At 53.6% G+C, this 21,776-nt stretch overlaps 1 protein-coding gene across 1 annotated transcript in view; it reads right to left on the bottom strand.

The window, feature by feature from the left end:
* Positions 1-21,776, bottom strand: part of LRP1 (LDL receptor related protein 1) — a 93,635-nt gene that overhangs the window by 22,450 nt on the left and 49,409 nt on the right. Inside the window, exons 21-42 of the mRNA XM_007950012.2 lie at positions 17,840-18,022; positions 17,215-17,415; positions 15,522-15,767; positions 15,128-15,325; positions 13,408-13,612; positions 13,058-13,222; positions 12,163-12,407; positions 11,809-11,940; positions 11,326-11,553; positions 10,657-10,831; positions 10,474-10,568; positions 10,128-10,277; positions 9,798-9,938; positions 9,316-9,450; positions 7,053-7,184; positions 6,664-6,798; positions 6,154-6,283; positions 5,794-5,920; positions 5,227-5,378; positions 5,009-5,133; positions 4,316-4,693; positions 2,618-2,807 (exon numbers count right to left, since the gene is read on the bottom strand). Coding sequence (XP_007948203.2) covers positions 2,618-2,807; positions 4,316-4,693; positions 5,009-5,133; positions 5,227-5,378; positions 5,794-5,920; positions 6,154-6,283; positions 6,664-6,798; positions 7,053-7,184; positions 9,316-9,450; positions 9,798-9,938; positions 10,128-10,277; positions 10,474-10,568; positions 10,657-10,831; positions 11,326-11,553; positions 11,809-11,940; positions 12,163-12,407; positions 13,058-13,222; positions 13,408-13,612; positions 15,128-15,325; positions 15,522-15,767; positions 17,215-17,415; positions 17,840-18,022 — 3,868 coding nt within the window. The remainder of the gene's footprint in view (positions 1-2,617; positions 2,808-4,315; positions 4,694-5,008; positions 5,134-5,226; positions 5,379-5,793; positions 5,921-6,153; positions 6,284-6,663; positions 6,799-7,052; positions 7,185-9,315; positions 9,451-9,797; positions 9,939-10,127; positions 10,278-10,473; positions 10,569-10,656; positions 10,832-11,325; positions 11,554-11,808; positions 11,941-12,162; positions 12,408-13,057; positions 13,223-13,407; positions 13,613-15,127; positions 15,326-15,521; positions 15,768-17,214; positions 17,416-17,839; positions 18,023-21,776) is intronic.

The following is a 21,776-nucleotide window of genomic DNA, read 5'->3' as shown; positions in this document are numbered from 1 at the left end:
TTGCGAGATGGTGGTGGAAGGACCAGGGATGGTCAAGCACTACACTGGGTATGGCAACGTGTGGGCCTCAGATCCTTGCACTGAGTAAGGATTCCTGGGCCCTCAATCCCAGAGATTCTCACTCAGGTAGGTCTGGGGTGGGGCCAAGGGACCAGAGCTTTCTGGCACTCATGCACACGGACGTTTGAGAATCAACAAGCTACCGGAAAGCCAGTTATGGTTCTCGATTCTCTGGCAGAACTGCCCCTGCCTCCCACCCCCCACCCCAATGCCTTTGCGCCCCTCTCCCTCCTCTCTGCTGTTCTGGCCACAGCTCTCTCCTCCACCTGGTGAACTTGTCTCCTCATACCTCTCCAAGTCTGTCTTTACATCCCTTGCATTGTACTCCATCACCTTTGAATTATTGCCTCTTCCTATTGCGCTCAGTGGGAAAATGACACTTTCCCTCCCTCAGGCACATGCTGGTTGCTCTCAGGCTTATGAGGCTAAGGCTTGTCCTAGAGAAGGGGCAGGGGTTCCTGATGGCTCTGGAACCAGGTTGGGAGTCAGCAGGGAGTTTGGAGAGGTGGTATCTCGCTTTAGCCTATGAGGAAAAAATATGTATCCTAGGGGTAGCTGCTAGAGTCATCTTCCTCATACCCTCACACCAGAGACCTCCACACCCTCAGGGAGAGCCCAGTTCAGTCCTGATGAGAAGAGGCTTTCTTCTTATCGTCGACAGACTGCATAATGTGGAAGAGTTACACTCAATGCAATGGTGCATTCCAGGAAGGAATAGAGGGAGGGGAGACAGGCTTTCCTGAGGGGGCAGTCCCTCAGAACCAGGTGTGTGGGGGACTTTCTAACCCTTCACTCTGACTCCCTGGGGCCACTTGTGCATCTTTAGGGTCATTCAGACAGACTTAGCAGGAAGCCGCTCATCCTTGGCTCTGTGCTGTTCCCCCTGTCTGGGTTCACATAGGTTCCTTCCAACTCTTCCAAAGTGCCTGCTCCTCCTGACCACAGGAGGGCCTTCTCCCAGACAGGTCAGCTCTTCTTCCTAGAGGGTCTGTGCCTTGCCCTTCTTCAGTCAACTCATTATCTTTGAGTTCACACATGGCGTCTCCCCAAGGACACGTGCCCCACGTCTGCCTGGGTTGGGAAGGTCCCGTTACATACTCAGAGGGCTGTTGCAGCCTCCTCATGACTAGAACCCAATAAGCCTTCCACCTCATGAGGCAAGGCCAATGTCTCTCACTCCCAACTGCATCCTCAGCACCTTGTCAGTTCTCAAAAGTCGTTTGCTGAGTGAACAATGGAATCCCCAGGGCCCAGAGGAAAGGAACCTGGTGGGCAGCCCTGGAGCTGCGAGGCTGCCCAGTGCCTCTAGGATGGTGTGGGAGTGAGGCAGGGGGCCCAGCTGAGGGTCCTCCATGGAGGTTCCAGATCCATAAGAGACAAGCCCAACAGGTGAAGTCCCCAAGGTTCTTCATCAACTGTGAGGAGTCAGATGGCCCAGCCAGGCAGGGCTGAGGTGGGTAGAACAGAGAGCCCTTGTGCTGGGTTTGCTGTGCCAGGCTGGCTGGGCTGGGCTGGGCTGGAGTTACACCAAGGGAAGGAATCTGGGCTTAGCACAGCCACCATTTCTATGTAGTTGCTTTTGGGTTTTGTTTGTCCCTTGTTTCCTAGTAAAGCTTTTTGAAAAAATTCCAAGTGCTGCTGAATTCAGGGAGAAAGAGTTTTGTCCACATGTGAGTCAGGATTGCTAAGGTGAGGGGGGTGGCACCTGGTGGGGGCAGGGCTGCTCCTGCCAGAAAAGAGAGCAGGCAGAGACGTGGTAGACCCCATGGGGCGAGAGCCAAGAGCACCTCCAACCATGTTTCTTCCCTAGCTCTTCCTGGCTCATGTCCTTGACTCCTTTCCAACTGGACCCCAACATCCCATATTACTCTCAGGCTGCCTGCACCCCTGGGGGAGCCTTTTGCATCGGAGGAGTAGAGGTCCCTTTGCTGTCCTTCCTGCCTTGAACGTTCCCTCCTCCAGGCTTTTGCGCAAACACACCCCTTAGACACCGTCTCTCTTCCACTTCCAGGTCCTGTGCCACCCCATCACCTCTGTTCTTCCGCTGACTATCCCATACAGCACTGTGCCAGGCATTATTGCTTCCCATGAATGTGATTTATCTCTGCAGCCAAGTGGCTTGATTGGGCCCAGCCTGGGGCTTCCACACAACAGCTGTTCAATGAATATTCTTTGTTTGAAGTGTTGAGTTCCTGAGATACACACAGGGACTGAGATAATCTTTGCCTTGAATGTGGCTACCTGATGCATGAATTAATTTTCACAAAGTCTGAAGTGTCCTCCATAGCCCCTGATCTTTCCCTTGGTTCAGACACCTGAAATAGTATCATCCTTAGGTTATAGTTGAGGAAACGGAACTCAGAGAGGTTACACAGCCCACCCAAGGCCAGGAAGCAGTCAAACCCAGATTACAGCCAGCCTCTCCTGTCCTTTCATCTCTGGCATGGGTCTCCCAGGGCAGTTTCTGCCACTCTGTGCCCCTCGCAACTCCCCATCCTCTGCCTGGGTCTACCTGGTTCCATGTCCCCCTGCTGTTCCCCCTAGGCCCACAGCTCACTTCTGGCACTCGTCCAGCACAAAGGCTCGTGGGTGGTCGTCCCCAGACATGGTGATGACTGTCTCCCGCTCGAAGGCCCCCGGGCGGGTTTGGTCCACAGTGTGGCGGGTGATGGTAGACGTTGTGTAGCTTGTCCAGTAGAGCGTGTCCCAGCCACGGTGGTAGGCCAGGCCTTCCACAGAGCCCACGTCTGGGAGGAGACAGGAGTGAGAGTGGGTCAGGAGGGGCAGGAGAGCAGAGCTGAAGGGAGCAGCTTGGCCTGCTCTGGGGTCCTGCTCCCCTGGAAGTGTGGGAGTTAGAGAATATGTGGGGGCAGATGGGGAGGGTCTGATCCCTTCCACCTCTTCCTATTTCCCCCTAAAATGACCCTGGCCCATCTCCCCATCCTTCTTCCTATGTCTCCTCCCACTTTGGGCAGATTTGGCGTTATGTGGTGGTCATACTTCTGGAGCTAGAGTGCAGCCAGTTGAGTGGAGACTGGATTTCAGTAAACCGAATCCCGCTTGGGCTGTCCTGGGGAGCACCCTGCTTAGAGACCCTATGCTGGATTGTTTCATAAAGAAAACACATCTTAAATTCAGGACAAAGAACTAAATACATGATGAAAGACCTACAGGTGAACAGTAGTTTAAGAGAAGATGACTCAAGTGTTTTCATAACTTCAGACTATATGATGATGTGGTTGCCAAAAGGTTACATTAATAGAAGTACTATGGTCTGAACAAAGGAGGTGACAGTTATACCAATCTTTCCTGATTAAGCTACAATCATAGAGTATTGAGTTTGGCTTTGGACACTACATTTTTAGACAGACAACCTGGATGATGTGGAGCAGAATATGTCCAGAAGAAGCAGAAAGAGCAGGTCTGTTCTTTTCATCACTTTATATCCAGCACCCAGCTCAGTGGTCTTTAGGGATTGAATGAATGAATGAATGAATGAGTAACAAGAGAGTCAAAGGACCTGGGTGCATCCAGCACAAAAAGAGATAACTATTATTGTTATACTGTGGTGGTGGTGGGTGCCGAGTCAATTTTGACTCATAGTGACCCCACATGATAAGAGTAGAACTTCCCCATGGGGTTTTCTTGGCTGTAACCTTTTTAAGGGCAGATTTCCAGGTCTTTCTCCTATGGAGCTTCTGGGAGGGTTCAAACTGCCAACCTTGTGGGTTAGCAGTCAAGTGCTTAACTGCTGCATCACTGGGCAGTGTGCAAAGAGCTGAAAGGTATCCTATAGATGACGGCTTGAAAGGCTATTACTACTTTTTATGGAGCACACACTATGTGCCTTGTGTTGAGCTAAGTTTTCACCACATCACTCGTATACTCCTGTCTCCTAACGCAGATGAGAAAGCCAGGGCTTGGAGAGTCCAAAGTGACTGAAATCCTAAGTGTCTGGAGTTGAACCCAGGCCTGTCTCTGCAGCCCATGCTTGTAATCATTGAGCTGCACAGAAGAGATGTTTGGCTTATGTAGTGTAGCCCTAGAGGCAGGACCAGGACCAGAGTGGGGAAGTAATTGGAGAATTGGAGGCCAATTCTGACTCCAAAAAGGAAACACTTTCAAATCACTGGAATGGGATTCAGACCCAGGCCAGGGTGGGCTGGCTGATGTCTGAAGCTATTCCTCTCTGAGAGCCAGGGGACCCTCCCTGCCCACCGCCTATTCCCTGGGAAGACTTGGGGTCTGGGCTCACTCTCCACAATGGTGGTCCTTCCTGAGCCATCATCATTGATCTGCTGGATGTTCCCAAAGTGGATGTCGCTGAAGAAGATGCGATTGGGGGTGCCTGGGGAGGTGCCTGCTCGGTAGTCAAAGGCCAGGGCGATGACATTCTTCATATGTTCTGGGTCTTCGAAGGGCTGCACGGGTGCATTGAGGTTGCGCTCATCCGACAGGTGGATGCTCTTGAGGATGGTGCGCTCTGAGTAGAGCAGGTAGCCAGCGTACTCACGGCATGAGGCCCCGTCCTTGGCCAGCATCCCATGGGCGCAGGCACAGGCCCGCTGCCCACCGCCACGGTACAGGCACAGCTGCTGGCACCCACCATTGGCCACTGCACACACGTTGGTGCCTGGGAGGGAGGAGATGGGGAGGGAAGAGGTTATTAGGAAGATGAGACCTGCCCCGTCTCAGTTGAGGTGGGAACTCTGCTGGACACCTCAGTATCTCCAGACAACACCTAGGCCCTGCAACCAACACTGAGATCAGGCCCAGAGCTGTTCAACCTCTCCTCTACATCCCTGGGTCTCTGGGGCCACTGGAAAGTCTCCCTTTGAGTCTAACTTCTCGTCCAGCCCCTCTTACTCTGGGCTCCTTGGGAGAGAGCACCCTTCTGCCAAAGCCAGAGTGGCCGCTTTCAGCCTCTCCTCTCCAGCCTTAGCCTCACCTTTCTGCCGGTCCCGGTTGAAGACTTTGATGTCTTTGAGCTGGACGCCTATGCCTGTTCGCAGGGGCACAGAATCTGTGGCATTGTCTTTGCTCCCACGCTTGATGGAGCCGTTGGCATGAGTCCTGAGGGAGGGATGGGCCGTGGGCAGGGAGTCTGTTGGAGCCAGGAGGATAGGAACAGACAGGAAGGGGAGCCAACCAAGTCAGAGGCCTCACCTGTCACTCCAGTAGATGAATTCCTCAAACACGGACACTGAAAACATGTCCATGTTGTTGCTGGACAGAACCACCTCACGGTTCTCGCCTGTCTCCAGGTCGATCCGCTCGATCTTGTCTGTCCGTGCATCACACCAGTACAGCTTCCCGTCCTGCAGGCCAAAGAGAGCCTCAGCTCCAGGGCCAGACCTCTCCTCCAGCCACAAGTCCTGGTGTCTGGGAACGTGCAGGCCTATGAGTGGGCCCTCAGTTCAGCTTTCCCTACTCATCCTGCTTCTTTTTCCTCATTCCTCCATATCCTCCTGTCCCTCTGACCTGCTGATCTACCGATGTCTACGTTTCCCTCCCTACTTCTGGCTAAGTCTCCCATCATCTCTGGTGGCAGGAGTCTTGCTCTGGGTGAGGGGCTGGGCCAGGAGATCCCAGCTCCCTCTGGTCTCTATGTTTCCACCGAATGGGGGCCCATCAAAGGGAGACTCAAAGAGGAGCAGGGTCCAGGGTAAGGGGCGCTTCCCTAAGAGCATGCTGAGTGATCCCTCTGCCCCAGGACCATGTCTGCATCCAAACCTCATAGTCCACTGAGATGCCGTTGGGCCAGCTGATACTGACGTTCACCAGCACCACTCGCTCCGTGCCATCAAGCCGAGACCTCTCAATGCGTGGATACTGGCCCCACTCAGTCCAGAACAAGTATCTGTCATGGAAGTGGGGGGTGGGGAGACTCAATCCCCAGACCATGGTAGAGCCTCCCTGAAAGTCCTGCCCTTTCCCATCTCCAACTGAGCAGAGCCAGGGATGGACTGGCCCAGGGACAGGACATTCCACTTCTCAAGGGTCTCGAGTCTTGCCAGGGTGGGCTGTGTCCAGAGTGACTGGGCCCAGACCAGAGCCAAGGCTGGGACCTGGCTAGCCTGTCTAGTTCCTTACCCTTTCTCTGGGTGGACAGTGATGGCCCGGGGCTTGTCCAGACCCTGGGAAATGACCACGTAACGGAAAGAGCCATTGAGCCGGGCAACCTCGATGACGTCGAAGCCCTGGTCTGTCCAGTAGATGTTGCCTGGAGAGGGATTTGGTAGGGCTCAGGAGGTTGGGTGGGGATGGTATACTTGGTCCCCTCCCAGTCCGAGATGCCCTTGCTGCTCTCCCATCAGCTCCTGACTCCCCTTTCTCCTCAGAACACTCCTTCTGACACTTCATGCTTCGCCCAGTCCTCTGCTTCCCTGGAGCCCATGACCCTTCCTCTGTTGTTGTTGTTGTTATTTGCTGTCGAGTCGCCCCGACTCATAGCGACCCCTCCTTGGGTTTCCGAGGCAGTATCACTACGGAAGTAGGATTGTCCAACCTTCCTTCCGAGGAGTGGCTGGTGGGTTTGAACCGCCAGCCTTCTGGTTAGCCATCAAGTGCCTTAGGCACTATGCTATCAGAGCTCCCACTCACCTGCAATCCAGTCCACAGCGATGCCCTCCACTCGGCCAATGCCATTGGTCACCACATCCTCGCGCCACGTCTGGTCCCGTTTGGCCCGGCTGATGGTGCTCAAGCCCATGTCCACCCAGTAAATGGTGTCATTTTCTAGGGGTGGGGAACAGAGATGTGGGGATATTTAACAAGGCAGGCCACAGTGTGTTCCAAAATCATGGAACTCAGGACGAAGGTGGGTAAGTGCTGGGGCAGGGTGCTTGGAAGCCAAGATGAGGTGGGGGAGGGTGGCTGTGGTAAGTGCCTCTCACCCAATCTGGGTTTGGGCAACCTCCCATGGACCCCAGAGCACCTCATCCCAAAACTCCTGGGGCATGTCCCACTCCCTCCCAGTACCCATGGCTCACCAGCATGGAAATCGATGCCCACAGCCAGAGAGGTCCCTGACACTGGGACCAGGGCATCTGACTTGTCATTGGGATCCAGGGGGATTCCCCGGATGCCCTCGTGCACCGAGTACAGGAGAAAGGAGCCCACACCTGAAACACAAGGATGCTCCTTTCAGCTCTGCTTCTGCTACCCTCCAGCCACTCTTGTCTTCTCCTTTGGTATCTTCTCCCAGGTATTAATCATCCTGCACACCCCACAGCTGGAGGCGTGAGTTGTATGAATGGGAGGAGGGGAAGAGAGCCAGCTGTGCGGGAGAATCCCTGCAAGACCTGTAGCCACCATTAGAGGACAGCAGAGACCGGCTGACTCTCCCTGCACCTTGCCCTCCAGCCACTTCACCCCTGACACCCCAAAGCCTATTAGAGAAGAATATGGGCAGGGTCAGACAAGGCAGTCAAGACTGGATGACTCCAACAGCTAGATTTCCAGCTCAGCGCTCAGCCTGATCTTAGTTTCCTCTTTGGCGTCCCCCTGTCTGGTCTGTGCCACACCCTGTCTCCAACACTTAAAACTCAACATTCCCAAAACCTTGCTTCAGCCAGCCTCATGCTTTCTCATTCCTTTGAGGTGCCACTATCCAGAATCTTCCCTTGCCTTTATCCTTTGATACACTGTGTCCCAAAATGAATCCTCAAGTGGGCCTGGTTGCTCAGGCTCCGTGAAAAATAAAAGGTCAAGTGAGTTGCAGGAGACCATAAACACTAGAGTCCTCTCTGGAAAACCACATGAGCTGACTCAAGGCTCTGAGAAGTTCTGCTGTAAAAATCATCTTCCAACGTTGCTCAGGGAGCTCTGGTGGCGCAGTGCCTAAGGCATTTGACTGCTAACCAGAAGGTTGGCGGTTCAAACACAGCAGCCACCCCTTGGAAGGAAGGTTGGGCAATCTATTTCCATAGTGATACTGACTAGGAAACCCAAGGAGGGGTCACTTTGAGTCAGATCCGTCTTGACAGCAGTGAATTTGGTTTTTTGGTCTAACTTTGCTCAACCAGGCCTCTCTTTCTGTAAAAGGAAGGGGGCTCCCAGGAATGGTCTTTGGGAAATGCTGTGCTGGGCTTGTTGTTAGCGCTGTGGAGTCAATTCCCACTAGTGGTGACTCCACACGTGCAGAGCAGAACTGCTCCATAGGGTTTTGGAGGTTATGACCTTTCGGAAGATGGCCACACCTGTGTTCTGAGGCGCCTCTGGGTGGGTTCCAACCAACTTTTCGGCTAGTAATCCCATGCTTATGGGTTCCAACCAACTTTTTGGCTAGTACTCCAAAGCTTATGAGTTTGCTTGCGACACCCAGGGACTCTGTGCTGTCCTGGGGCAAGCTTGTAAATTAGTTAGCAAGTTCTTGTGAAATGTCTCTGAGTTTGACCCTTAAATCCCTTCCCTTCAATTCTGTTGTAACCCCTTGCCTAGGCCCGTCCCCTCACACTAGGCTGGATTACTCTAACAGCCTCCTAACAGGTCTAACTACCTGGGCCCCTCCCTCCCCATTCAGCCCTCTCTGCCCCAGGCTAATCTTCCCCAACCATTACTTTCCAAGTCACTCCTGCTGAGAACCTACTTCAGCCCCACCTACCTCAAGGCCAAATCACTGGGACTTGCCCAGCCCCTCCCCCGTTCACCCTTAGGGTTGGCCTTCAGGGCCTCTGCACAGCCCCAGCCAATCCACCCCCCAGCCATATCCCTTGCCTCCCAGGTCATCCCTCTTTTTGTAACCACACATCCCAACCCTATACACCTCTTCCAAGAAGCTGGCCTGACTGCTTGCCTGCTGATGCCTAAAACCCATTGCTGTTGGATTCCAACTCATAAGGACCCTATAGGACAGAGTAGAATTGCCCCACTGTGTTTCCAAGACTGTAATCTCTTTGGAAGCAGTCTGCCTTGTCTTTCTCCTGAGGGGCTGCTGATGAGTTCGAACCAACAACTTTTTGGTTTGCAGCCAAGCACTTAACCACTGCGCCAAAAAATCCGACTGCAGGGAGCAGCCTGAGCCACTTTATGGTCCAGTTTCTCCTACCTGCTGGCCCATCTTCTGGTAAGGCTGCAGAGCTCCTCAGGGCCGGGGCAGGGACTCTGCAGCAGCACCCAACACAGTGGAGGCTCACTGAGTGTCTAACCCAGAAAGCATTTAATACACAATGAATGAGGACCTCCAGAGTAAGAAGAGGAAGGTGAGGCAGTAGGGTATGGAGAGCCAGGGTTTGGGGCCGGCCAGGCACTCACCCTCGCAGGCCTGCTGGCCACTTCGGAGGCTGTAGCCGGCTGTGCACATGCAGGAGCGGGTCATCTCTGATGTGGGCAGGCAGAGCTGAGAGCAGTCACCATTGTTGATGCTGCAGGGGTTGGTGCCCTCGTGATCTGGGGCAGGAAGGGAGGCACAGGCATGGGGTCAGGTGGCCCCCCTTTGGTCCTGCGTATCAGGAGCTGGCTTTGGGCCTGTTGCTTGTCAGGGGCAGCATGGTCACCACATTCACCCTGGACCCTGAGGGTCCTTCACCCAGCCAGCTCCCAAGTCTTTTGCCCTCCCGGCTCCCTAGTTCTTGAGACCAGGGGCTGCAGCAATATACATGGTACCTTCAATGAAAAATGCTCCTTTGGGTGTACGAGTGAGGAAAAGGTGCATGGGGCTGGATCCTCTCCCCAACCCCCTTAGTCCCTTGTTCATGGCAGCAACTCTGATGTCCCTCTGAGCCCCTGCTTCTCACCCAGCTGGGTGCTCTCGTCGTAGACCTTCATGTGCATCACCAGCGTGGTGCTGTTCCGCAGGACCACTGACTCCGAGCCATCAGCCTTGTTGCACGTGCCCATCTTCTCTGACACCTGATCTGCCCACCACAGCTTGTCCCCTGGGGCAGCAGGACGGGATGAGACCCTTGGCAAGGCCCCATCCCATAGCACTCTCTTGAAGGGCCTGTGGACCCTAATCAGCAGGCCTGCCCCCTACCCCTGGCTGCCCTCAGACCAACTGGTCTCTCCAGCCAGTCTGGCCCAGGCTGCTTGGCTCCTGGCCCCTGCCCTTATCCAGTGGCCCTCACCCATGATGGCCAGGGCAGTGGCCTTGCCCAATTGGCTCTGCATGGTATCAATGACTTCCAGCCCACTGCCGTCCAGGTTGCAACGGTTAATGGTGTGGTTTCCAGAGCTGATCCAGTAGAGCTTGTTTTCAGGGAAGTCAATTGCCAGGCCTGGAAGAGAGGGATGTCACTGCCATGGGCCTTGGCACCAGGGTAGGCCACCAGGAATGGAAGTAAGAGAGGTACAGTTTCAGGAGAAGGTGTTGAGGACAAGGGTGTGCCAAGAGGAACTAAGGCATCCCTCCAGCATCTCAGAGCCCAGGAATTATGTCAGGCCTACCGGGTAGGCAGGAGGGCAAGCTCATACCTACAGGGCCCTTCTGGCCACTGAAGAGCAGGGTGCGGTTGCTGCCATCCATGTTGGCCATGCTGATGTTGTCACCATCAGTCCAATAAAGCTTCCTGGGGAAGTGGGGGAGGGGAGGTGGTCAGTGTCCTCTTCTCCTTAGGCCCACACCCCATGCTCCCTGGCCCCGAGCTCTGGACTGACCCCCGCAAGGGATGGACAACCAGGCTGTGGGGCTGCTCCAGGCCCTGGACAACAGCATTTTTGAAGGACCCGTCCAGCCGGGCCACATTGATCTGCTTCTTGTTGGTGTCATAGCTCGTCCAGAACAGGTTTCGGGACACCCAGTCCACAGCCAGCCCATGGGCATTTGGCAAGTCTGGGGGCACAGAGAGGAGTCAGGTGGTTGGGTGCCGGCAGGACACAGGTCAGGTTCTTAAAGGTTGGGAGTCTGGGGGTGGGTAGCCAGGCCTTTTATTGGGGGAGCAATGAGGATCAAGAGTCAGGTCCAGTTCTGCAAGGATGAAGGATTTTGGGGACCCTAGGCAGGGAACCTACAGGAGCTCTGGTAGCATAGTGCCTAAGGCACTTGACTGCTAACCAGAAGGCTGGTGGTTCAAACCCACCAGCCGCTCCTCAGAAGGAAGGTTGGGCAATCTACTTCTGTAGTGATACTGCCTCGGAAACCCGAGGAGGGGTCACTATGAGTTGGGTCCAACTCGACGGCACATAACAACGACAACAACAACAGGCAGGGAGCAGTGAGAGGGTAAAGGCTTTGGGGAAGCAGTATCAGGATTAAGGGACCAGCATTTAAAACAAGGGCTGGGTAGGGTATCCACACCCGCCAGGCAGGGTCCAGCCAGACCAGACCTGCAGAAACCACTGTCTCCACGCCAGTGCCGTTGATGAAGGCCCTTTTGATGGCCTGTGTGCGCACGTCGGACCAGTACACGCGCTGCTCGCGGGCATCATAGTCTAGCACGGTGACATTGTCAATGTCAGGCACCGTGAATGAGATGATGTAGTTATAGTAGGGGGCATCCAGGTCCACGCCCCGGATCTCCATCTGACGCGCATACAGCAGGAACTTCTTAAACTCTGTGGGGGGCACAGGGCAGGTCACTGGGGGCAGTCCCCTGTCTCTGTGCTTCCCACTCAGATTAGGGTCCCTCCTCCTTCTGGCTCTGTGTGCTGCTGGACGCTGGCTACATGAAGTCCTCACTTCCGGTAGTCCCAGCCTATTTTTACCTACAGTGGACCCTCCCTACCCTCACTTACAACTGGGAGCCTGGGTGCCTGAAACTACCCTCCAGCCGCAGTTTCCCACCAGCTCCTAAGGGAGGGGCCTCCTACCATAGCAGGTGGTGTTGTCTTTGTGGAGCTTCATGAGGTGGGGGCAGGCACAGGAGACGGTCCGGTTGTAATTGATGAGACAGAGGTGGGAGCAGGGGCCCCGGCCCCCATTGGCCTCACATGGATTGGGAGCTGGGAGTCAGGGAGAGGGCGGAGGAGACGCAAGAACATCCTGTGACTCCTTTGTCACTCCCTGGACCATCCGCTCCTCCCCGACCTGCTCCCTCCCTGTCCCAGCATCCAGTGCTGTCACACCTCCCTCTCCTGGCCCACCCTGCAGTCCAGCACCGACCCCTCCTGTTCTCTGTACCTCTCCTCTCTTAAGGGTTGTGTATACAGCCCCGGGCCTCTTACCCATGGGCTGCCGGGAAGGGTGGTACACCTGCAGGTCGAAAGGCTGGGTGTTGGTCCTCTGTACCACAGTGACATTGTGGCCAGTCCACTTGTTGGCCTTGGCCAGTGTGTTCGTCCGCCAGTCTGTCCAGTACACCTCCCCGCCATACAGCGTCACTGCAAACGGGTGCGACAGGAACTCGTGTCCCCGAAGCACCTCCATGTGGCCGGAGCCGTCGTAACAGGCCGAGTAAATGGCATCTGACCTGAGAGCGTGGTCGGGCAGTCAGCGTGCCGCCTGGGCCTCACCCGCAGAGCCCCTTGCCCAGCACCCAGCCCCGGGCCCTGGCCACAGCTCTCCCAACCTCAGCACACTCAAGCCTTCCCTCCTCCCCAGGCCTGCAGGTCAGAGGGCAGACAGACCACCTGGGGTGAGAACCCAGCAGGTCTCAGACCCCAATTCCCCAGCCCTGAGCCTTTTGTCTGTCTTCTCCCCAGGACAGCTGTTAGCACAGGCAGGGAATGAGACCTGCCTGGAGGTCTAGGCAGAATAATTAGAGAATGCTTGCCCTTCCTCCGGGCAGCAGAGCCCCTCACTAGAGGGCAAAGATTTGTGAATAGAGAGAAGGTTGTACCACAGCACTTGCCCACCCCTTGGCCAGGCATGCCATGCAGGCTACAACTTGGCTGACTATAGGTGACAGCCCTGCTTCCGCCTCTTCCACCCCACCTCTTCCTCCAGCCCAGCTTCTCCCTTTGTCTCAGTCCTCCTCCCACTGTGCCCAGTCTCTGCTGCCCCCATTTCTGGCTCTACATCCTTTGAACCTTCTCTTTACCTCCCCACTGCCAGGTCCTGGGAACCCCTCCCACTGTGTCGCTGGGGAGAAGGGCAGGGCAGGGTGTGGGGAGGGCTGACCTGGCGTCGATCCAGAGGATACGCTTCTCCAGGTAGTCCACGGTGAGCCCATTGGGCCAGCCCCCTGAGCCTGTCTCCCGGTGGATGGTACGGCGCCCGGCCCCACTCATGGAGGCAGCCTCGATGCGAGGCAGGCTGGCATCCCAGTCTGTCCAAAACAGGATCCTAGGGAGCGGGGAGGGGGTCAGGAGGCCAAAGCTGGAGGCCTGGGGGAGGGGCTGGGGTAGGATCTTGGGTAGGAAGGCTCTCAGGTGAAAGGCAGGGGGTGGGTGGACAGCACTGAGACACACATCCCTGGCTAGGTGGAAAGGGGCTTCTGGGAGCACCATGGGGCTGGGCAGGGTCCTTACCCATCCCGGGGGTCCAGTGCAATTGCCCTTGGGTGCTCGATGTCACCAGCCAGCAGGGTGGTCCGAAGGGTTCCATCCAGCTTGGCTACCTCGATCTGGTCCAGGTTACTCTCCACCCAGTATATGTTGCCTGCAATCCAGTCTACAGCCAGGCCCTCAGGCGTGGCCAGGCCATACTGAATCACCACTTCAAAACTGGTCAGGGCTGGAAGAGAGGATTGTGGGAGGTTAGAGTACCCTGGGGTGAGGTGGAATAAACCCCGTTATCTTAAGAGCATTTGATGACCCTCCCTCAATCCTGATACTCCTACCAATACTTTGGATGTGCCCCAGATTCAAAAGAAAAGTTCCTGGACCTGTCACTCTCCTAATCTGGTCTTCCCAATCCAGAGGCCCAGGGGAACAGGGGAGGCCTGAGGCTGCTCAGCCCGGAGGAGAGGCATAGTGAGGCAGCTCCCTTCTACTGCCAGCTCTCTGAAGGGCTAACTTGTGGTGGGAAGAAGTCAGAGCCGAAGGTGGAGGCTTTGGGGGACAGATACAGACTATGAGGAGGACAGAACTTTCTAGAAGTTCATAGAGTGTCTTAGAGATTTTCATGTTAATACATATATCTTTCCCTCATTATTTAGGCATTTGTGTATTCACTTGGGGAGATTCATATTCAGAGTTGGGTTGGATGTAATCTTTATAGAACCTGCTAGCCAGGCCTGGATCTTCATGGTGCCACTGGGTGGGTCCAAACAGGCCACCCTGAGGTTACCACCCTAGTGCAGATTGTCTGTGTCACCCAGGGATCTTTACTGTCATTATTCAAACAACTGTTGCACAGTATGAACTATGCATAGTGCGTTGAACAGTATGTTTATTCCCTTGTTGATGGGCATTTGAGATGGTTCCAAGTTTTCTCTATCAACACAGTACAAACTCCTCTAGTAAAATGTGCCTCCTACAAAGTCTTTGCTCAGATGTTACCTTCTCAGGGGCCTTTCTTGACTACTGACCACTTGGTTTAAAATGTCACCCCCATTCTCCCTACCCTCCTTGCTTCCTTCCCTTTCCTTTGAAGCAGCAACATTAGGATTGAGTTTTTATTTATTTATTTTTAACTCCTTTCTTCCCTCCCCACAGCCCCTGGTAACCACTAATCTGCCCTTGTCTCAAGCATTTTACCTATTGCCCCTTTTTTTCCCATCCATAGTACTATCCCCTTCTGCCATACTTTGTGTTTTCTTCCTTTCTTTTATTATCTGAGGTCTTCACTGGAGTGTAAGCCCCATAAAGGAAGGCATTTGGGCTTATTTTGATCATTGCCGTCCTCTCAGTGCCCAGTGCAGGTGCTCAAAAATACGTGTCAAGTGCATGAATGACATCTGTGATGAGTCAAGCTGTCTTGGGACAGAGGACAGGGTTCAGGTACCCCACCCCCCAAATGGCTGTTTCCTTTCAAGCCTGCAATTCTAGGGTTTGGGGAGCCGAGCTCTAGGCCGCTCTGAAGAAAGGCTGATCATTTTGTTAATTATTGGGCTGGCAGCTCTACTGACGATAATTATGGGGCATCAGGTACCGAGACCCATAGCAAAATCTAACCCAATTAACAAGAGGTAGGGGTAGGGGAGCCAGGGGCCTCAGCTTGGAGGCTGTCTGGACCTAGGCCTGTGGCTGAGTGCCCAAGCACCCTGTGTGCACCCAGCCCTGGCATCGTCCCCAGCAGGGCAGTCACCTCCGTTGTCCAACAGCTTCCCACGGTAGATCTTGTCCTCCACCACATCGGTCCAGTAGAGGGCGCTCTGGCTGAGGTGGAAGTCCAGGGCGATGGTGTTGCGTAACCCAGGGACCAGGACACTGTAGTCCCCTTTGTGAAGATCGATGCGCCGTATCTCATGACGGTTGGAGAAGATGATAAATGGCTTGAAGGGGTCTGGGGGTAGGGATAGGATAGAGATCAGAGCAGAGCTTGCTGTCTCCCTGCCATCCCATCCAGAGGCAGGCAGGGTCTCACAGGTCCTGGCATTGGGGACCTTGATGGAAAACAGCCCAAGCCCAGGCCACAGTAGCCCAGGAGCTTGCCCTGGCCTGCCCCAGGCCTGCCTAGCCGCCCCTCACCCAGGCCTCACCCAGGCTTCGGCAGCTCTCGCCGTCAGGCTCTAGGACCCAGCCCTCGTAGCAGGAGCATTTGACACTGAACTTGTTCTGGTCGCACTTCTGGCTGCACTTGAGGTGCTTGGCACAGTAGCTCTGGATCTGGCAGGTGTGGTTGTCGGGCCCCAGCTCCATGCCCAGAGGACACGAACACACAATACCTTCACCAGGGGCCACCGAGCAGTTGTGGCTGCAGCCGCCATTATTCAGTGAGCACTGGTCTGGGGGTGGGCAGGGGACAGGCCTGGGGTCAGGATCCAGGATGTGGTAGGGCCATGGCCCACATGGGTCCCAGTGCTTGGGCAGCTAAGACAGAACCCTGGTGGCACCTTACCCTCAGCCTCTTCTACATTCTTTACTAAGTCCTGCCCCTCCCCTCCCCAGGCTCCCTCAAGTCCATGGTTGGGACCCCAGCATCTGCCACCCAGGACCCCCATCTCCTCCCCCAAAGAGCACCCCCATATCAAAGCAACATCTCCCCTTGGTCTCCGTTTCCCTGCTCCCAATCTATTCCATGCTTGAAGGCCAGATCTTTGCTTCCTCTCTGGACATGCCGTATCCTTGGGTCCAGTTCTCTTTCCTGGACCTCTCCTGATTTGGGTGTGAGGTGGGGTGGGGCTGGGGAAGGGACTGCCCTGCCCCGTGTCCTCTGGCACACCCTGGAATCTGCCAGCCTGAGGAGCTGGCAGTCTTGACTGGTGACCTGTCAGCAATTCTCCCAGGCCAGTCCCAGCCTGCCTGTCCCCTCCTCCTCTCCTTTGAAGGAACCGATGTGCTGCCTGGGCTCAGAGAAGGCACAGCAGGACCTAAGGCTGCTCTCCTCACCATCCCTAGGGCACGGCATGTGGTCCCTCTGGCCCCATGCACCTTGATGTTTTTGGTCTTGAAGGACCACCCTACTCCCCCTACTCCTCACTCCCTCTGCAAGTTCTACCCATCTGTGGGAACCCAGTTAAACTCCCTTCTCTGGGAGGCCTGCTCTGTCTACATCAACACTCAGCCCAGGTGTCCCCATTTCACAAGCCTGCTCTTCACTGCCCGGTGGTGACGTGGTACTAGTGGAGGTAGAGTCTATGCCTGGAGGGTTGGGTTGTAGTGCTCTGTCTCCATACCACTTTATGAGCTGTGTGACTTTGGGTAAATTATTTAACCTCTCTGTGCCTCAGCCTTCTCATGTGCAAAATGGAGATGATGATAGGACCTGCCTATAGGGCTGCTGTCTGGATGAAATGTTATTGTAGTGTGAAGCCCTTAGCATGGCCAAGGCAAAAACCAAACCAAACCCACTGCCATCGAGTCGATTCCAACTCAGCGACCCTATAAGCCAGAGCAGAACTGCCCCATAGGGTTTCCAAGGCTATAAATCTTTATGGAAGTAGACTGACCCATTTTTCTCCCATGGAGTGGCTGATAGGTTTGAGCCAACGACCTTTTGGTTGTCAGTCCAATGCTTTAACAACAGTGCCACCGAGCTCCTTGGTCATGGCAAGCTGAACCCTAAGTCCACGCTGGCTTGGTCACTATTCTGGGTGCTGCTTACTGGGCATCTAGAGCCGCCCTCTCCTAGTCTAAGAACAGAGCTTGCCCTGTTCCACCTACCCAGGCCCTGGCCCAAATTCCTTCCCCAGGGCCAGGCCCTCATGGCCCCTGCCCAGGCCTGGGCCTTACCACAGAGCTCGCCCTCGTCTGAGCTGTCTCCACAGTCATCGTTGCCATCACACAGCTTGTCAGGGGGCAGGCAGACTGAGGTGTTGTTGGCACAGGGGTGCGAGGGTGGCCTGCAGGCCAGGGACTCGCAGTTCTCCTCATCTGAGTTATCTTCACAGTCACTGTCTCCGTCACACACCCACGCTTTGCTGATGCACCGAGCTGAGGGATGGGTGTAGTATGAGAGACCAGGCCTGGGCAGTGGAGTTCTCCATGACATTCTTCCCAGACCCAATAGGCTTTTCTAGTAGTATCACGACTATAATGCCTTGGGGTCTACTAGGAACCTCGAGGCTTTTTCTGTCCAATTCATATAGGTAACAAAGAAGGCAGGAATCTGTAGAAGGTGCTGAAGCTCTGCTGAAGGTCTGGATTTGCAGGGTCCTTGGAGCAGGCCCTGACCCCTTCTTGGCGTTCCCCATGTATCATGGGTACAAGATTTCTCTGCACTGCTGGCTGCCTCAGTGCCAGTGTCCCCACCCTCACCCCAGAGTGTCCTCTCCCTTGTCACTTCTTTCTGTTCTCAACATGGTCTCCTTCTGCCTATCTCGCCCTGCTCCAGGCTCTCTCCAATCCTCCTTTTTACCTGAGTCCTTGCAGCCAAACTTAACATTGGGGTCACAGACGTGGGTCACTCCTTCACAGCTCTTTTCATCACTGGAGTCCATGCAGTCAGTGTCTCCATCACAACGCCACCTCAGGGGGATGCACAGCCCATCCAGCCGGCACTGGAACTCATCAGTATGGCAGCCACCAGGTGGCCTTGTAGCTGCAGTGGACGGGAGAAGGGCATGAGAGGGGAGAGACTCCAGCTCAGCCCTTCCGGTCTGCCCCCACAGCTGCCTCCTGCTGTGCCCAGCTCGGGGCTCTGAGCTGAGGCAGGGACGGAAAGTTCTTTAAACCTTGCTGGCACTCCTTAGAGGCACTAAGTCAGTACAGGCAGTCCCAGGATTATGAACGAGTTCCGTTCCAAAGGGTGTCTTTAAGTCAGATTTGTATGTAAGTCAGAACAGCTAGGTATACTTTGCATACAACATCAGTTAGTCAAATGTTTGTCTTGGTATATAGCGTATCTTTCTATGCACAAAAAACATATAAAGAAACACCACCAGATACACTAAAACACCTTTAACATAATGATACAGTAATAATAATAATGTTTTAATGCATATCACAAAGTAGTACCTGTTTATTATTATGAACTGCTGTATGTACCTCAAATTTTTAACATAATAAGCTTTAGGAGGGTTGGCTTATAACTACAGGTTGCACGTAAATCAGATGCTCGTAATCTGGGGACTGCCTACATTTGAATCTGGAGATTTAACTCCTTCACCAAAACCAAACCAAACTCACTGCCACACAGTGACCCCTCCTTGGGTTTCCGAGGCGGTATCACTATGGAAGTAGATTGCCCAACCTTCCTTCTGAGGAGTGGCTGGTGGGTTTGAACTGCCAGCCTTCTGGTTAATGGTTAAATGCCTTAGGCACTATGCTACCAGAGCTCCCTTACTCCTTCAAGGACCCTGGAAATAATTTCATGTACTCTCCCTGTTTATAAATGAGATCATGACTGGATAAGTAATTTGCTCGGCCAGAGCTCAAATGCCCCCTCACCTCCTTAGCTTAGCCTCTGTTTCATTTATTCACTCCACAACACTCACTGAGTGCCTAGTGCATGCCAGGCACTACACTAGGTGCCAGCAGGGAATAAGACAAAGTTCTTTAGTTCTAGTGGGGAAGAGGGGAGCTCTGGTAGCATAGTGCCTAAGGCACTTGACTGCTAACCAGAAGGTTGGTGGTTCAAACCCACCAACCACTCCTTGGAAGGAAGGTTGGGCAATCTACTTCCGTAGCGATACTGCCTCGGAAACCCAAGGAGGGGTCGTTATGAGTCGGGTCCGACTTGATGGCACACAACAACAACAACAGTGAGGAAGAGAGAAAATAAAGACATAACAAGGCCAGAATGTAAGTGCAGGTCATGAGATGTGGAGACCAAGCCAGGTAGAGGCTAGAGAGAGATGGGGGTGATAATTTAGATAAGGTCAGAGAAGGCGTCTGAGCTGGACAGGTTTGAACTGAGGCCTGAATGAAATGAAAGTGTGCCACTGGAGTTTGTGGAGAGCGACCCAGGCAGAGGGGACAGCCAGTGCAAAGCCTTTGAGCTAGGATTCTCCTGGGAACATTTGAAAATACCTAAGAGGTCATCTAAAGTACAACTACTGGTCTCTCTCCATCCAGAGCAAAGAAGAGTGAAGAAAACCAAAGATGCATAAAAAAAAATTAGTCCAAAGGACTAATGGACTACGTGAACCACAGCCTCTGTGAGACCAGAAGAACTAGATGGTGCTGGGCTACCACTGCTGATACCTCTGAAAGGGATAACAATAGGAGGTCCTGGATAGTGTGGAAGAAAAATGTGGAACAAAACTCAAAATCATAATAAAGACCAGGTTTACTAGTATGATAAAGATGGGTCAAACCTCTAGGACCATGGCCTTTAGTCACTCTTCAAGCTTGGAACCAAACTCACTCCCTTGGCTCAACTTGCAGGCAAACAACAGACAGGCCTATAAGGTGAACAATAACACCCAGGAGGTACGTGCTTCTTAGAACAACCAACCGATCAAGATCAAAAGGGCAGCATGTGCTTAGGGACAAATCGCAGAAGGCAGGAAGGGACGGGAGAGAGGGATGAACGGAAACAGTAAACACAGGGAGGAAGCAGGAAGAATGCTGTTACATTGTGGGGACTGTGATCAATGTCACGGATGAAAATGTATATGAATTACTGAATGGAAAATCAATTAACTCTGTAACATTTCACCCAAATCACAATGAAAAGATGGGGGAGACAAATGCAAGGAGAATCAAGCCGATCCCGAGATGACCTGTTAGCAAAATAGCAGAAAGGCACACAATAAAGGACATTACCTGTAAGACTGGTGCACTACCTAAAACCATCTGTACTAGACCAAAAAGTCAACAATTACTCAAAAGCAGAGATGAGAAGATAAGGGGGTAGGGAAACAAGAATATCAGAAATGCAACAAACAGAACACAATTAAAGAGACTATGGACACACCGTGATAAATGTAACTAATGCACTAAACAATTTGTGTAGAAACTGTCAAATGGGAACCTAACTTCTTGTATAAATTTTCACCAATAACTCAATAAAATATTATTTACAAACAAAACACAACAATGAAATACTTCACACCCATGAGAATTTTTTTAAAAATGCCCAGGAGCCCGATGCACCTGGAATAGAGTGACAGGGACCTGAATGGCAAGAGAGCAGGTCAGACAGGTAAGGGAACAGACCAGGCTGGGCCCAAAGCCCACAGAGGGGCCTTTGGCATTTATCCCAAGCCTTGGTGGTGCAATAGTTAAGCACTTAGGTGCTAATAGAAGGGTTGGCAGTTTGAATCCACCAGGGGCTAAGGAAAGGACCAGTGATCTGCTCCCATAAAGATTACAGCCTAGGAAACCCTATGGGGCAGTTCTACTCTATCACATAGGGTCACTGTGAGTTGGAATTGACTTGACGGCACACAACACACAGGGAGCCACTTCATGGTTGAAAGCGGGGTGGGGTGAGATCTGGCACATGTTCTAGAAGGACCACACTGGCCGCTGCACTGCAAGTGGCCTCAGGAAGCCAGGCCTGAGGCCAGGAGCACCACCTGGAAGGCACAGACAGCAGCGAGGCAGAGCTTCACAGTCACAGTCCAGAGGGAGCCACTCCTCCTGCTCTCCCTGCCACCAGCCTGCTCCATGCCCTCAGGTGGTGCCTGGAGGTGAGCAGCAGCCTCCAAGCTTATTTTCCTCCCTCTGGGATCCTGGCACTATTCCTTCATTATTTTTTTCCCTGGGTTTTCTTCCTAAAGCATCTCCTACATCATATCACCTCCCAGCTTTTAAATCCCATATAGGTCCCCAAACCAAAAAAATACACTCACTGCCGTTGAGTTGGATCCGACTCATGGCAACCCCTCCTTGGGTTTCTGAGGCGGTATCACTGTGGAAATAGACTGCCCAACCATCCTTCAGAGGTGGGTTTGAACCGCCAGCCTTCTGGTTAGCAGTCAAATGCCTTAGGCACTAGGCCACTAGACCTCCCATATAGGTCTCCAGTGCCTCTGAAATCAAGCCTCTGCCTGACTCTTTCACCTATGTTATGATCTACCTCCCCTTTCTGGACAGCCTCACTCCCACTGTCCCTGCAAGAGGCTACCCTCCAGTCCTACCTGCCCCGCTGGAGCCACCAGCATCCATGTTAGCCCCACCCTCTTGAGCACTTACTGGTGGGTTCTCCCGGCCACCCCATCTGCCCTTCTCTGAAGACTCTCTCTCTTGTGCCTAAGGCATTTGACTGCTAACCAGAAGGCTGGAGGTTCAAACCCACCAGTCACTCCTTAGAAGGAAGATTGGGCAATCTTCTTCCGTAGAGATACCGCCTCAGAAACCCAAGGAGGGGTCACTATGAATCGGAACTGACTCGATGGCAGTGACTT

Source organism: Orycteropus afer, unplaced genomic scaffold, assembly GCF_000298275.1.
Source record: "Orycteropus afer afer isolate SDZICR_OR568_19922 unplaced genomic scaffold, OryAfe1.0 scaffold00261, whole genome shotgun sequence".
In the NCBI taxonomy this organism is placed as follows: Eukaryota; Metazoa; Chordata; class Mammalia; order Tubulidentata; family Orycteropodidae; genus Orycteropus; species Orycteropus afer.
The sequence above is the reverse complement of the archived record's forward strand: the minus strand, read 5'-3'. Positions and strand labels throughout refer to the sequence as shown.